The sequence below is a fragment of the Panthera tigris genome, chromosome E2 (assembly GCF_018350195.1).
Source record: "Panthera tigris isolate Pti1 chromosome E2, P.tigris_Pti1_mat1.1, whole genome shotgun sequence".
NCBI lineage: Eukaryota > Metazoa > Chordata > Mammalia > Carnivora > Felidae > Panthera > Panthera tigris.
The window spans coordinates 14434428-14450644 of record NC_056674.1 but is presented as its reverse complement, the minus strand read 5'-3'; the positions used below and the strand labels follow the sequence as shown (position 1 = coordinate 14450644).

The following is a 16217-nucleotide window of genomic DNA, read 5'->3' as shown; positions in this document are numbered from 1 at the left end:
TGTCTCCTGCCACACCGGCCTCCTGGCTCGTTCTCACCCACGCGAGGCACGCTCCTACCCCAGCACCTTCGCACTCGCTGTTCCCCTTGCCTGAAATGCGCTTCCCTCACATCTCTCCTTTAAGGTGTTTACTCAGATGTTACCTCCTCTGTGAAAAACGCCATCCTGAGAATTTCCTATCTCCGTTCTTCACACTTGTTCTCTCGTGAGCACTTACCGCCTCATCTTCGTTACTCTCTCCTGACTAGGATGGGAACCCCATGAGTGCAAGGCTTGCCTTCTGTTTTGTTTTGTTTTGATTGCTGTATTCCCAGTGCCTAGAACAGGGTTTGGCGCGTGGCAGGTCCTCAAGAAATAGTTGTTGGATGAGTAAGTGAACAGGCTGGATATAATTTACAAACAGTGGCTTGCGAGGACCTGATGAGGTGATGTTGGAGTGAAACCCGAAAGACGAGCCGGGAATGCAAAGGTGGGGTGCGTGGAGGACCGGAATATTCCAAGTGGTGGAAACAGCATGAGCAAAGGCACTGAGGCAGGAAAGGGATTGCTATTTTCAGGCACTGGAAGGGCAGAAAGCCTGGAAACATGAGCAGAGAGAGGATTGTGAGATGCTGAACTAACAGCTCCCTGTCAGACAATAAAACCCAAACTCCATACCTGGGCCACAAGACCCCTTCGGCCCACTGTTAGCTCTCTAACCTCGTTTCCTTCCCCATCCCCCTCTATTCCCTTTGACGCACCCCCACCGCCCCCGGCCTCTTCGTGTTCCCCAAACACACCAGGCACCCACCTGCCCCAGGGCCTTTGTGCGTGTCGTTCCCTTTGCCTGAACACTTGGACAAAATCTAGGTATTTACATTTTCAGAGCATCTCTACACAAGACACTAACTACAAAGGGCATGTAGTAACTTTATAGCAGAGAGATGTGACAGACCCCACCTTCAGTCATGGGACAGAATCTCATGTGCCTCTCGAGAAGGTGCACCGAGAAGGGCACATCATTTCTGAAAATCCCTGTCAATCCCTGTCAAAATCCCTGTCTAGCTTGAATAGAACCGTGAGGATACATCGGGCAACAAACTCTCAGTGGGTGACATTCTGTAAAGTGCCCCCGCAACTGAACACAACATGGCAGTCGTTAGCCAGGTCATTTTTATTTTGCTGTGACCACTGGTCAAATCTGATAAAGATCTGAGAGAAGAGGGGTGTTTCAATATTAACTTCCTGACCTTGATAATTGAACTGTGGTCATGTAAGAGAATGTTCTTGTTTTAGGGAGCACATGTAAATATGAAGGGGAAGAAGGAGGGAATAATCATAAAATGTCACAGGAACCTGCATGAAGGGTAGATGAGAATTCCTTGCACTTTTTTTTTTTTTTTTTTTTTTTTGAGTAGGCTTCATGTCCAGTGTGGGAGCCCAACACGGGGTCTGAACTCTCAATACTTGAGATCTAGCAAGACCTGAGCTGAGATCAAGAGTCAGACACTTGGGGGCACCTGGGTGGCTCAGTCAGTTAAGCGTCCGACTTCGGCTCAGATCATGATCTCACAGCTCGTGAGTTCGAGCCCTGCGTCGGGCTCTGTGCTGATGGCTCAGAGCCTGGAGCCTGCTTCGGATTCGGTCTCCCTCTCTCTCTGCTCCTCCCCCGCCCATGCTCTCTCTCTCTCCTTCAAAAATAAAAACATTAAAAAAAAAAAAGTCAGACACTTAACCAACTGAGCCACTGACAGAGAGGGGGGGGGGGTAGGGAGTATGAGCTGGGAAGAGAAAGAGGGAGACACAAAATTCCAAGCAGGCTCCAGGCTCTGAGCCATCAGCACAGAGCCTGATGCACGGCTCGAACCCACCAACTGTGAGATCATGACCTGAGCTGAAGTCAGACGCTCAACAACTGAGACACCGAGGCACCCCATAAATAAACAAAATTTGGAAGTACATTTATGGGAAGTTGCAAAGATAGAAGAGTTCCCCTTAACAGCCCACACCTAGTTTTCCCTCAATATCTTAGTGTAGTACGTTTGTCACAACCATGAACCAATAGGGATACCATCCTCATCTATCAAGAGCACTTCCTGCCAACATGAGATACCCTGTTGATGCTGACCTTGATCGCCTGGCTGATACGGTGTTCGTCAGGTTTCTCCACTGAGAAGTCGCTCCCCCCCTTTCTATACTATCCACTTCGGAAGGAAGTCACTTTGCAGCCCACACGTAAGGAATGGGGGGCTATGCTCCCCCTCCTTGAAGGCACGGTACTTACAGAAATTCTACAGAAATGACCCGGAATTCTGTACACGTGTCCGTTTGCACCATCTGCCATTTATCTCCATGCCAACTTGTTTATTGGGACTCTGGGCGTAACCCAGGACTGTGCTATTTTTGTTGCTCGACATACTTTCAACTTTGCCCAGTGGGAGCACTTTCCATCCGCTCCTGTATGCCTTCACATACCCCTATCAGTAAGGCTCTGCTTTGCAGGTTTTTTAAGTTTCTTTATTTATTTGAGAGAGACAGAGATAGCGTGAGGTGGGGAGGGGCAGAGACAGAGGGAGAGAGAATTCCAAGCAGGCTCCTCGCTGTCAGCACAGAGCCCGATTGGGGGCTCGAACTCACGAACTTTGAAGTCACGCCCTGAGCCAAAACCAAGAAAGAGTCAGACGCTTAACCGACTGAGCCACCCGGGCGCCCCTGCTTTTCTGGGGTTTGAGCAAGCCCTTACTTTGGGGCACTACGAGGTGCCCCAGGCCTAGAATCATCTTAGTACTATTTCTGAAAGTGTTCTTCTATGAGCCTGCAGTTGCTTACAAAATAAAGTTAAAAATCTGTAAATCACCGCACGTTTTCCGGAAAACTATCGGACACGTGTTAAAATACAGCCACCCGGGAACGTGGGCCACAAAAGTGCCAGAAAGATGGATCCTTCAGCACCGTCAGTAGCAGCAAAACATCTGCAGACCGGGTAAATTGTCAACTAGGGGGGTCTGGATCCGGTGAGGCATACCTGCCTCGTGAGAGGAGCCTCATGAAGCAAGGTCCCCAAAATGCAGAGGGAGAGACTCATTTCACCAGGGACCAGCCCACCCTAGTAACGTTCATGTGTCGGCAGGGGCATTGGGAAAAGGTGGCAGGTGTAGCCCGGGGACTTGGCATTATTAACTGGGACAACACAACACCAATGGGAAAGAGCCTTTTTATGGTGCCAACGAGAACGCCAGGAAGGGCATGCAGGGCCTGGGATCTGCGTGGATTTTCGCTTTTCCTTCCTCGTACTTCGGTGTTGCTTGTATTCACTCTCACACACATACATGACAAAAGACAAAGTAATCCGCTCAAAATTAAAATTTTCCAATTGGTAAAATTTTATTATTAAAACTCTTCCACCTGAAACTCCCTTTGGGAAAAAGTTCTACAGAAGGAAGCACCACTACATCTGGGGAATCTATGTTCGCCCGAGGGAAGTGTTCGCTAGCCTGTGGGCCCAGAGCCGGGGACCAGGGACCAGGGACCGCGAGGTGATCTATCGGACTGAGGTAGGCTCAGGATTTCCTTGGAGTGGGGCGGGGAGAGGAGAAGGAACTGGCACCGGCTGCCTCCGGAGCCTTGACTGGAGGGAAAAGTAGAAGGCTCTTCTTTAGAAGCTTCTACTGCTGCTGGTCTTATAAGCACCAGCACATGCTTTTGTAATTAAATAAATAATAAAGTCCACGTGAAGCAAGAAACGGCCACGCCTTCCCGAGTCTAAACTGGCCCTGACTTTTCTCTGCTGCCCTCACTCAAGATCTCAAGGACTCCACGCGTGCGAAGCAGCCCTAACGCCTGGCGAAATCGGACACCAAATTCATCTGTGCCAGGGCAGCCCTGGTCCCAAGGTGCGGGAAGGGCGGTTCAAGCTCGGGAACCACAAGGTAAAGGGGACAAGCTCTCAGAGGGTCCCAGAGCTGGGGGAGGGCTGTGACCAAACCAGAGGCATCCACCTCGACTCCCATTCATACGCCAAGGATTCTGTGTTGGAACCGGGGGGCCTCGAGGCTCCCTGGTTTGGCATAAATGGGGAGAAGGGGACTGCATGCGATGCCCGGCCCTGGGACTCCAGGGTCACGGGAAGGGCATCCACTCCCACACCTGCACTCCCAGGGCTCAGGGGCGCCTCGCATGCCCTCCCCTTTCAGAGCCAGCCAACCACCCCCCCATCCCTCCACGCCCCCCTCCCCCCCCCCCCCCCCCCATTTTAGCCCAGGCAGCTTCTGAAGACTGGGAATGGCCTCTGCCCGCCGGAGTCACAGCCCAGGCCCGGGCAGCTTCCCAAAGTCCTCAGCGGCTCCCACCCACAGCGGCACCCACACGGAGGCCCAGCCACCCGCCCGCGCCCTGCAGCCCGAGGGGACACAGCTCCAGATGGCCAGGCCCGGGCACGACAGGCAGGTCCTAGGGGCAGGTCAGTGGGGCCGGGCTCCGCAGGCAAGTAACGGCCCAGGGCGGTGGGCCCCGGTCTGAAACGAGTGTCTTTATTGCTTGTACCGTACAAATGGGAGGAAGGGGGAAGGCCAGTGGGGAGGACAGAGAATTGTCAGATAAAGGACATACGCACACAGAAAGGAAAAAGACCCCCCACCCACCCAAACCAACCCTCACCCCACCCTAGGATGTCTCTCTCGGAACTACCTAGTACAGGAGGTGGGGCAGGGAGATCAAAACCACAACTAAATTCCACACACCGAGAGATGTTGGGTGGTGGGGGGGGATGGGAGGGAGAGTGGGCAGCAAATGGATCCCAGGTGTGGTCCTCCTGCTGGGCCAGCACCCCTCCCTCGGGATGAAATGCTCAGGCCCGGGGACAGGGCCCAAGCCCACACACACCACACACTCAAGGCCGAAACACGCTTGCCCTCACGCACACATACCCAACACATGTGCACGCACGCACACACACACACGCCCGTGTGCATCCACGTCCGGGATGCAGAGGGACATCCACAAACACACACAGTCTGAGGCACGTACCCCCGTGCCCACAGCACTGACACATGTTCACCTTAAGGCTGCAGAACGTGGGGCCCAGAGGCGGGGGGGTAGAAAGGGGCCCTGGAGCCTCCCCTTCTCAGAGGCCCCCACCCCAGTACGTACCAGAGACCCCCCACCCCACCCCCTCTTCGACCCCAGTCCATGGGGCCCAATACTGTCTTGGTGCGAGATGTGTAACAGCCGGGGCTGGCACCCCTCCGCCCCAGGCGGAAAGAAGGGGGTGATCCCAGCCCCCATCCTTGGAAAGAGCTGGGGCTGGGCCCGGGGTGCAGCGGGAGTTAAGGCCAGCTGGAAGGAAGCCCTGGTAAGGCACAGGACTGGGTGGCGGGGAGGCCAGTCCCCAAATGTTCCTCCTGCCTCATCCACAGGGTCAGGAGAGCAGCTTGGGAGGCTGGGGAAGGCGGGGCAAGGAGGCAGTGCCCATCCCCCAACCACACGAGGGAGCCCTGGACCCCCAATCCCGTACCTTCCAAAGGCCCCAGCCTGTCCCTAGACATTATTGCTTTTCTGCCCCTGTGGGATGAGGGGCTGGGCTACCCAAGCCAGGCCGCTCTGAGCCTAACAGCAGGGCACGGAAGGCAGCACCGGGGCACTGTCCGCGGGGCATCATGTCCCACAAGGTGTCCCCTGAGGTGTCCCACAAGAAGGCGACCTCTGACAGAGGCAGACTGCCTGCAGGCGCCTGGCCAGAAATTCAGGCAGGACCCACAGCCCCACGCTTCGCCCCTCCCTGGGGCTCGTGTTGATTAAAAACCGGAATCCCTCCAGCGGAGAGTCTCCCAAAGCCTGGTCTGAGCACAGAGGTGAGGACAGGACAGGACAGGATCCTGGAGGCAGGGCCGCTGGGACCGCTGAGGTGAGTTTGGCAGAGGGCTGAAGAAAAAACTGGAAATGGGGGTGAGCAGGTGAGAGATGGGGATGCAAACAAAAAAGGCAAAAATAAAAAGTTTAAAAACAAGAGAAAAGCCCCCGGGCGGTGATGGCAGCCGTGCGTGTCCCGCGGCGGTGGTGGCAGCAGACGGCTCTGCTCACTCGCGGATGCTGGCTGAGTAGGAGAACTGGGGGAAGTGGGTCCGCTGGTCCAGTTCGAGGGAGCCCAGGCTGTCATCTGTGGGGGGCAGTGGGAGGTGGATCGGAGAGAACGGGCCTGCAGATGGCCCGGCACCCCGACCACACCCCCGGGAGCGGGCAAGGGGGCCACGGGGGCCCAGCCTCAGGAAGGGGTGCAGGTGGCGGGAACCCCCAGCCGGTGGGCCATCGGTGAGACCCTCCCCCCCCTCCGGTGCCACACTCTGGTCTAGCCTAGACCCTTGGCCCCCGCCCCGCTGCCGCCCCCGCCGATCCAGCCCCCACGCACAGCCAGAGGGGCTTCGGAGGGCCCGGAGGCAACCCTGTCCCCCTCCTGCACAAAACCTCTCCGTCGCTCCCCATGAAGCAAGTTCCCACTCCTTCCAACGGCCCCCAAGATCCTCTTACTCTGGCCCCATACCCCCTCTACCCCAGCTTCTGCAACACTCCATCCTGGACTCTCATTCCCGAGTGCCATTCCTTCCGCCAGGAACTTGGCTCAGCTGCCCAGGCCTCCCACCCCCCCCACCCCCCCCACCGCACCTCCTCCAGGTAGCCCCCCGCTGACTCACTCGCAGGCCAGGTCAGGCATTTCCTCTGGGTTTCCCCAGTCCCTGGGCTTCTATACCCTCGACCTGACCACTCTGGGCTGTCACCCCACCAGGCCTGAAGCTCCCTCAAGGCAGGGCCCAGGGCCGACTCAGTCACTGCTGTCCCCAGCACAGCCCAGCACTGGGTGGGTGAGAATCAACGAACCAATCCAGCCCCAAAGACATGGGCAATTTGGAAAGACAATTAATGAATGTGCCATCCCAGCAGCGACAACTTCCTGTGTCTCCTGCCCAGACCCCTCCCCGCTGAGCTCTGGAATGTGCCGTGGCCAATGGCTCCCGGCGACCCTCACTGGGTGTAAAGGTGCACAGACCAACAGCCAAAAGCCCTTCGAGCCAACCGCTGGCAAACTGCCCAGACACGGGGAGGGGGCCTACAAGCTTCCTCCCCGGAGCTGGGTCAAGGGCAGACCCCACCCCTCCATACCCAGCCGGGCCCACGGGGGGAGGGCCTCAGACACTCACAGCGGTCCGGGGGTGTGATTGTAATGGACTGGGCGGTGAACTCGTCGTCAAAGTACCTTGTGTCAACCTCAGAGGTGACCTGAGGTTTGAAGGGTGGCAGGAGCTGCGGAGGTAAGGAACCCAGACTCAGGACCCAGGGGATGGGAGGCCTTGGCCAAGATCACCCTCGAGGGGCACTGCAGGAGCGGGTGGGCGTGGGGCTCACCTTCTTCTGCACCACGTCCTGCCAGTTGACGCTGAGGAAGAACCTGTGCTCCATGACCTCCCTGGCATCGCTGGGCCCCCCGCCGAGCCTGGGCAGAGATGGCCATGAGTATCCGCCTCCCGGGCCAGCGGCTTCTGGGAGACGGGCCTTCAGCGCAGGCCCTGAGCGACCTCTAGTGATTCTGTCCTGGCCACAGACCACCATTCCACACAGGAGGAAACCATGGTTCAGGGAAGGGGCTCTCAGCCCTGGGTCACAGCCCCAGGGGATCCCCACCCAGGACTCCGAGTCCAGAACAGGAGCCGAGAGGGTGGCCTCGGCCACCCTCGGCCAGGCTCAGGGCTGCCGTGACCCTCGGCATGCCCAAAGAACGAGGCAGTGCGAGCAGGGCGCTAAGGACGGCCTGGTCCCAAGCGAGTGTCCCCCCAGGGCCCAAGCTGCGGGGACTAGTGGAGGCGCCGTGGGGATGACACACAGGCGTGCGCCTGTGGACGTGGCCCCCTCCGAGCAAGGGGACAGCGCAACAGGTAGCACGGGGCCGGGCGGGACACACTCCAGCCCTCACCTCTGCTTGGGGTCCTTCTTAAGCAGCCCAGCAAGCAGGGACTTGGCCTCAGGGCTCAGTGTGCGTGGGAAACGGATCTCCTCCATGAGGATGAGCTCGAAGAGGCGCTCGTGGTCCTGGTTGTAGAAGGGCAGGCGGCCGCACATCATCTCGTACATGACCACGCCCAGCCCCCACCAGTCCACCGCGCGGCCGTAGTCGTTGTCCTCCAGCACCTGAGCAGGTGAGCGGGGAGGGGCGGTGAGGGGCCGGGCACACGCCTGCCGGGCAGCGGGGCTGAGAGGGACCCACGGAGGGACATGGCGCTGCCTGTGGCCACGGAGGGCCATCTAAGGAATCGCAGCACGGCCCTCACAGGGTCTGCGCTGGGGAAACCACACGGGTCCGAGGGCCTCTCCTCCCTTGGCCTCGCACGCCCCCGGGACCTCCAGCCTCAGGCACCTCGGGTGCCAGGTACTCGGGCGTCCCACAGAAGGTTTTCATGGTAGCCCCGTCACTGATGCCCTCTTTGCACAGTCCGAAGTCAGTGATCTTGATGTGGCCATCTTTGTCCAGCATGAGGTTTTCCAGCTGTAGGAAAAGTCGACGTATCAGGGACGCGTCTTCCCAGGGTTTCCCACCACCGCTCCTGAATCCCACGCCCCCTGGCCGTTCCCGTGGAGAGCTGTGGCCCGGGGTGGTAGCTGTCGTGCCAGGGGCTCCAGGCCGGGCACCGGGCACACCCCTAGCACAAAGTCAGGCCCGTGAGGCTCAGAGGGAGGCCAGCCCCCAAGGGCAGCTGGAAAAAAGCCAGGCAGAGAGACAGGAGCCGGGCTCTGCCCAGGGGCTCCCCACAGCATGGGCTGCAGCGTCCCAACTCTCCGAGCAACGCCAGCTTTCTTCCTCCACTTCTTTTAAGTAGGCTCCACACCCAATGGGGGGCTTAAACCCACCACCCCAAGATCAAGAGGCACATGTTCTACCGACTGAGCCAGCCAGGTGCCCCTCTTCCTCGACTTTTAACCAAACTTAACACAAATGGGCAATTTAGTGGGCTTCTGTGTAACCCCTACCAGGCCAAGGGAGAACGTTACCAAGACCCCTAGAACCCTCTAGGGGCCCCTTGCCTGTTATTAACCGTCCCCTCAGCTGAGGAAGAACTTTACTCCTTTGCTTTTCTTTAGTTTCCCCACCTACGTATGCACTGTATGTTTAAACAACACAGATCTGGGGCGCCTGGGTGGCTCAGTCGGTTAAGCGTCCGACTTCGGCTCAGGTCATGATCTCGCGGTTTGTGAGTTCGAGCCCCGCGTCGGGCTCTGTGCTGACGGCTCGGAGCCTGGAGCCTGCTTCGGATTCTGTGTCTCCCCCTCTCTCTGCCCCACCCCTGCTCATGCTCTGTGTCTGTCTCTCAATAACAAATGTTGAAAAAACGATAAAAAAATAAAAATAAATAAATAACACAGATTTGTACGGTCTGTCCTGGCTTCCCCTCAACGTGAGCCCATGAGGGGTGCAGCACGGCTGCAGGGCTGCGGTTCACTCAGTGGCTGCTGTGCAAAGCCCGGCCGCGGGGCGCCACCGCAGTGCGTTCTAGCCGTTCTCCGACAGCGGACACCCGGGTGGCTTCCAGCTCGGGGCGAGCGTGAACAGCGCTGCCGGCAGTGTGCGCGCATCCGTGCTCGGTTCCCACCGTGCATAAACCTGGGGCAAAACAGCTGGCTCACGGGGACGTGTCCACTCGGCTTTGGTGGATTCGACCAAACTATCTCCTGTGGTGCTTGTACTAATATTACCTCCACCCCGCACAGAGGGGTGTGTTCACCAGAGGCTCAGAGAGGCCTGCGGGATCTTAGTGTGGGACAGCCAGCCGGGGCCTAGGCCAGAGGGTGAGTGGACTCGGGAACACCCACAAGTCAGAGCCTCCCTGGAGGGGGAAGTGTGGGCCTGAGGGCACAGGCCCGGCCGCCCCGGTGCGAGCCCCACAGGTGCCACAGGCCAGGAGGCAACTGCACACTCACCTTGATGTCGCGGTACACCACGTCCCGCGAATGCAAATACTCAAGGGCAGAGACGATCTCTGCACCATAGAAGCGGGCTCGCTCCTCCGTGAAGACACGTTCCCGGGACAGGTGGAAAAACAGCTGCCAGCGGAGGAAGGAGCAGAAAGTCAGATATCGGCCCAGAGGAGCAAGAAATAGGACCCTGCCTGCCCCTTGGCCCCCAACACCGAGCCCAGTGACACGGTGACACCTACTCCATGAACCTGCAAGTGACGGCAAGAAGAGCCAAGCGAGAGACAGTGAGCAGGGAAGAACTCACGTGAGTAAACGGAGTGAGGCATAAAGAACGAAGGACAGCCAGGAGATGCCAAGGGGAGAGTTAAGTGGGGACAGCATGAGGGGACAGGTGAGGGAGGGAGGGGGTACAGCAAGAAAGCACAGGAACACGTCATGAGCAAGTGACAATAAGCTGCGGACCAACGGGACAGACGAAGCCAACAATGAGGAGCCGGTGAGTGACGCCACACGCAGAAAGCAGGGTGCGGGGGCTGAGGGGCAGGTGGCAGCCCAGGCCTGAGCAACCCAGTCACAACGAGTGGCAGACTCTTCCTGTCAGAACACGGGGGAAGGCGGAGCGCTGGCAGGCCCTGCCCCGCACACACTTTCTTGGCAGCCGTTAAGGACGCCCTTTGCCGTTTGGCCGCCCCCCTTCCCACAGCCTCTCCAGGCCTCTCTGGGCCTGCGTGTGCCCCCCGCCCACTGACTCACTAGCTGTGTGAACTTGGGCCCAGCCGCTTAACCTGAGCTTTAGTTTCCTCGCCTGCGAAATGGAGATGGTGATGCCTGCCTCGAGAATGAGGGGACATCCAGCCAGGCCCCCTCCGCCCCCTCTACAATTGCCCTCTGCCTCCCACGATACCTGGGAAGGAGACGTGGGAACACTGACGCGGGCTATGCTCACCTCACCACCGTTGGCGTATTCCATCACGAAGCACAGGCGGTCGTGGGTCTGGAAGGCATACTTCAGTGCCTGGGGAGGGGGGTGGGGGCAGGAAGGCGGCCAGGGTGGGAGTGGGAAGAAGGCAGGCTCTCTGCGGACTCTGCAGGCACGCTCCCCACCCTGGCAGCCGGGGCTCAAACATCAGCTTCCCCTTTTGGGGTGTGTGAGCGAGCTTGTGGCTCTGAGGGCAGGGAAAGGGTTACTAGGCTGAAGGAGGCTGTCCTCAGCCTTCAGCTAAGCTTCTGAGAGGTGCGGCCAGGGAGATATCCAGTTCTGAGCAACCAGGGCCATTTTACCCCTCTTCTCCACAGTCGTTGTAGGTCTGCTGGCCAGAAGCAGGCAGTGGCTTGGGAGCCAACCCCAAAGACAGGATGGACAAATGATGTGCCAGTAAACAGCAGTTCTCAAACTACGCTCTAAGAAGCCCAACAGAAAGTTCCTTAGAGGACCCCGAGTGACCCCTCTGCTCATGACAAGTCTAACTATTCTCTGTCTTCTACATCGAAGTACCTTGTAAAAGTATGAACAGTGTCATGGTTTACTAGGACACTGGACAACAGCTGAGCTAAAGAAATGACCCATCCCATAAGCCATCCTATACGTGATCCATTTAACTGATGGCTGCTGGCCTTGATGGGAGCCTGTAGCCCAAAAAGGCGTCTCCTCAGACTAAGCTGACAAGCAGCACCAGAATTCATGTCCTTCTAGAATTACATTTAAAAACAGAAACAAAAAAATAACGTTCCCACTTCGACCAGCTGGGCTAAATGCCTCTAACTCATAGAGTAGCCATGCTCTCCCGGAACCATCTTGTAATGTGGTATCATCAGTTGGCTGAAGCCACGAAGCCACCATCTGTGAAGAAGGTGCCACCCCCGGGGTTTGATTCAGGTCATTTGGGGGAGCCCAACAACACCCAGCCCTGGCCACCTGGCTGACACGAAGTCTGTGCTTCATGGCGGCAGGGTTGGGCTCTTTTCCCACATGGCGCACGCAGAGGCCAGGCCCCGCCTGAGAGGGAAGTACCACTCACAGTGAGGAATGGGTGCCTGGTGTTCTGGAGGACCCGGCTCTCGGTGACTGTGTGGGCAACTTCATCCTGCAGACAGAGGCTGCGTGAGGGGCTGGGGGGCAACACCACACCTGCCCCCCCGACCCCCGGCCCAACCTAAGGGAGGGGGGAGCAATGCTTTGGTGAAATGCAGTTCTAGTCCTAAACACACACCGAATGGCATGGCGGGAGTGGAATGTTACCATCCTCCGGCCACAAGGAAACGATGGCCCCAGACAAGGCCAATCAATCAGTGGCTCAATCTCAAAGCTATGAGGTGAGAAGTCGCTGGGGACTTTATGAAGGAGGTGACAGACTGCCAATGTTAAAATTAACACCCCTAAGGAGGGACAAGCAGGCATTGTAAGACTCCTGAGGTGATGCCACAGGCAGTGGGAATCCCCACGTATAAAGGTTCTTGCTGAAAAAGGGAAGTGGATCTAATCAGGATTCCACCCACGGCAATGTGTGGTCCCCATAGCGACTGGCAGCCTGTCGCCTAGGAACTTGGGGAAATGCAGATTCTCAGGCCCCTCCCAGACACTTGGGGGTGGGGCCCAGCACCAGCTTTACAGGCCCCCTGGGGCCACTCTAACATGGGCTCAAGTTTGGTTTCTAAACACACAGCAGTCACCCGAGCTGCTAAAAATCCTGACCTGCCTGCGGTTCCCAGACACTGGCTCTTCCCGGGGCAGGGGTTGGTGAGTCTGTCCCTAGGGGACACTTGATAATAATGTCTAAAGACATTTTTGATTGTCACAACTGGGGGGGGGGGGTTTTGCTACTGGCTTTAGGGGTGAAGGCCAGGGTGTGGCGACTCATCCTACAGTACACAGGACAGCCCCACAGCAGAGAATGATCTGGCCCCAAATGCCAACAGTGCTGAGGCTGTGGAAGCCTGCCTTGGACCAGGCACATAGGGGACTGTTCGTTTTGCTGGGGTGAGATCGTTGTTCCATTACAGTCTTTATGATCTTCATCTGTTAAAGACACATACCTAAGTATCTCTGGGTGAAACCATATGACATCTAGAACATGCCTTTAAGATGCTCCAGGACAAAAAGGAGGGCAGAGCTAATAAAACAAGACGGGCCGAATGTTGACAATTGGGGAAGCTGGATGCTGGCTACATGGGAGTCCACAGTATTTATTTTTCTTTTAAAAATTTTGTGCATGTCAGGAATTTTCCATTTTAAAAACTTATTTAAAGAAGGAAAAAAAAAAGAAGAGAATTCCATTCTGGCCTAGACTCCTAGTGAGAGGCCCTGAGCCAAGCCCCGACCCTCAGGGCCTCCCCACAAGCCCTTCGTGCCCCAAGAGACCTGCCTGCAGGCCCTGATGACGCCTGCGGGGTGAAGCCCTGTCACACTCCCCACCTTAGTCCTCCAGGTGCCCAGAAGGTGGGGTGGGGTGGGCCTCAGGCTCCCCGAAGGCACAGGCGAGCGTGCTGCCCAGTGCGCACTCCCCACCGCAGAGGCCAGCCAGAAGTAGCCCTGGGAGCGCCCACCTTGGCAATGATAACTTCCTTCCGCAGGATCTTCATGGCGTAGTAGCGGCCGCTGGCTTTCTCCCGCACCAGAATCACTTTGCCAAAGGTGCCCTTGCCCAGAAGTTTGAGATAGTCGAAGTCATTCATGGTCTGCCCAGGAGGGGGAGAGAGTGGGGCAGTCGGTGCTTGGCACGTGGCCCACGGGAAGACATTTTAACAAAGAGAAAGGAAACATCGAAGGACGCTGTTGCCAAAACGCTCTGGCGGGAGCAGGAAGGGAGGCTCTGGGCAGTGACTGTTTGCTCTGAAGTGGCCTTCGGCCTGGCTCTCCCAGGCAGGGGGCCCCGGGAGGCTCGGATGTGGGGGCAGACAGGTCTTGACAACCTCCCATGATGCGGCTGCCCCTCACCCCAAGTGCACCCATGTAGGCCCATCCCACAGGGCAGTCAGGACACATCCCCGGCTACGCTTTTGCACACACCGTGTGGAAACCAGGGGAGGCAGGCCCAGTGTTGTGCGGGGAGGGGGACTCACAGCCTGGCCACCGGCCCCCCAGCACTTACCACCTTGGCCCGAGCCTTGCTAACTGCCACTTCCATCTCCTCGGCCGCAGAAGGGTCACTGGGGGAGCCACACTTATAGTCCATGGGGTCCTCACCTGGGCCCCGCTGCTTAAGGCTGTTGGCGACCATCTGAATGGCCCGCATCCACTCCTCCCTGTGTGGGGACACATCCAAAGAGCCGTGAATCCTGGGAGCCCGGGCAGGAAGGACTGAGCCCCTACCTCTCCAGTGGGAGCAAATAATCAAACGTCCTGGAAATGTCTTTCTTTCTTTCTTTCTTTTTTTTTTTTTTTAATTTTTAACGTTTATTCATTTCTGAGAAACAAGAGAGAGAGCACGAGCAGGGAAGGGGCAGAGAGAGGGAGACACAGAATCTGAAGCAGGCTCCAGGCTCCGAAGTGTCAGCACAGAGCCTGACACGGGGCTCGAAATCACAAACTGCGAGATCGTGACCTGAGCTGAAGTCGATGCTCAATCGACTGAGCCACCCAGGCGCGCCAAAAGCCCTGGAAATTTCTGACGAGATCTGTCTGAGCCAAGGGAAGCCGATGGAACAGGACCGCAATTTTACAGATTTTCTGGCTGCAGAGGGTAAGAGAGGGCAAGAATGGAATAAGGACAGAGACCATCTATGTCCCAGGAGTGGCCTGGCCTGAGCACCACTTGAAGTCAGGCAGCAATTAAATGACCAAAGAAGGAGACCACCTTTCTTCACAGCTGCCTTGAAAATGAACCACCACCCTGAGCCTGGGATAAGAGAGAGACAGTGCTCCTAGGGATTCCTCCAGAACAACCTCAAGCACAATGTTTTGTAAAAGCAAACCAGGAGTTAAGAGGAAGAATTCATCGGCCAAAGAAAGAAGATCTCATAAGGCAAGATCCCTGGAGGGGGTTGTCTGCCAGGAGGGCGCAGGGACAGAGGTTCCTGGTGGGGCAGGGACGCAGAACAGAAGGTTGCGGACCTGGAAGCAGGTCCCAGCAAAAGGGAGCTTGGTTTGAAAGTAACTATTTCTGTCACTCATGATTTAGAATTTGTTCGGAAATAACTTTCTTTTGATACCTACTTTCTGTCTCTAGAAAGGGAAAATATATCTAGGGAAAAAAAGTAAAAATGACCAGAGACCACAAAAAAGAAACCAGGAGGCTGAAAGATACATTTCCGTACCCCTCCCATTTCTGAACCCACCACACAATTTCAGGCAGTTCGACCCAATATAAGTTGAACCCCCTATGGATTTTGCTTATGTCTACAAAACAGCCACACGAACAGGGAGAAAAACATAATGTTCACAAAGAATGAGAAAACTCAAAAAGCACAAAGAGGCAACCTCCCAAATTACAGCAATTTAATAAGCCTCAATGCAGGACGCCTGGGTGGCGCAGTCGTTTAAGTGTCCAACTCTTGATCTGGGCTTGGGTCATGATCTCACAGTTCGTGAGTTTGAGCCCCGCATTGGGCTCTGTCTGAGCTGATGGCGCGGAGCCTGTTCAGGGTTCTGTCTCTCCTTCTCTCTGCCCCTCTTGCTCTCTCTCAAGATAAATCAATAAACTGAAAAAAAAATTTTTAGGGGCTCCTGGGTGGCTCAGTCGGTTAAGCGTCTGACTTTGGCTCAGGTCATGATCTCACAGTTTTTGAGTTCGAGGCCCGCGTCGGGCTCTATGCTGACAGCTCAGAGCCTGGAGCCTTCTTCGGATTCTGTGTCTCGCTCTCTCTCTGCCCCTCCCCTGCTCACGCTCTGTCTCTGTCCCAAAAATAAATAAAACATTAAAAAAACATTTTTTTTAAAAAAAGAAAAAAAATTTTTAGATAAGCCTCAGTGAGATCAGCCAGTCAGCCACACATCTTCCAGAATCACCCCCAGCCCCAGGCAGCAGGTGAAACTGTTCCTGCACACCCGAGGCACCGAGGCCCCTGGCCAGTGTCACGCAGAGTGCAAGTGGCCTGAGAAGTTGGAACCACCTTGCTGGGCTGCACTCAGTCTCTGCTTCCTCACATACTGACAGCCCCCAGCGACTACAGTCCACCAGTTCTGTGGCACCAATGTCCCCAGGTTCTGACGCTGCTGGAATCCGGGTGCATCTTAGTCGGTGGCCTATCTCAATTTAGGTGGGCATTGCTTTTGCTTGGTATTCTATAAAGACCCAGTGTGTCTCTGGGTGACGGCACCTGGGACCGAATGGAGGGTGGCAGCA

General features: G+C 56.6%; 1 protein-coding gene across 4 annotated transcripts in view; it reads right to left on the bottom strand.

Moving 5' to 3' along the window:
- Positions 1 to 4487: 4487 nt before the first annotated feature.
- The window catches only part of AKT2 (AKT serine/threonine kinase 2), a 63673-nt gene continuing 51943 nt past the window's right edge, over positions 4488 to 16217 (bottom strand). For 3 of the 4 annotated variants that reach the window (XM_042970090.1, XM_042970089.1, XM_042970091.1), the window contains 10 exons: positions 14025 to 14178; positions 13480 to 13611; positions 11955 to 12020; positions 10883 to 10951; positions 9940 to 10062; positions 8381 to 8509; positions 7940 to 8154; positions 7375 to 7462; positions 7170 to 7272; positions 4488 to 6133 (listed from right to left, as the gene is read on the bottom strand). In XM_042970090.1, coding sequence (XP_042826024.1) covers positions 6054 to 6133; positions 7170 to 7272; positions 7375 to 7462; positions 7940 to 8154; positions 8381 to 8509; positions 9940 to 10062; positions 10883 to 10951; positions 11955 to 12020; positions 13480 to 13611; positions 14025 to 14178 — 1159 coding nt within the window. In that variant the 3' untranslated portion in view covers positions 4488 to 6053. Of the gene's footprint in view, positions 6134 to 7169; positions 7273 to 7374; positions 7463 to 7493; positions 7561 to 7939; positions 8155 to 8380; positions 8510 to 9939; positions 10063 to 10882; positions 10952 to 11954; positions 12021 to 13479; positions 13612 to 14024; positions 14179 to 16217 lie in introns of those variants that run through there. The other variant, XM_042970092.1, reaches the window with a different exon arrangement.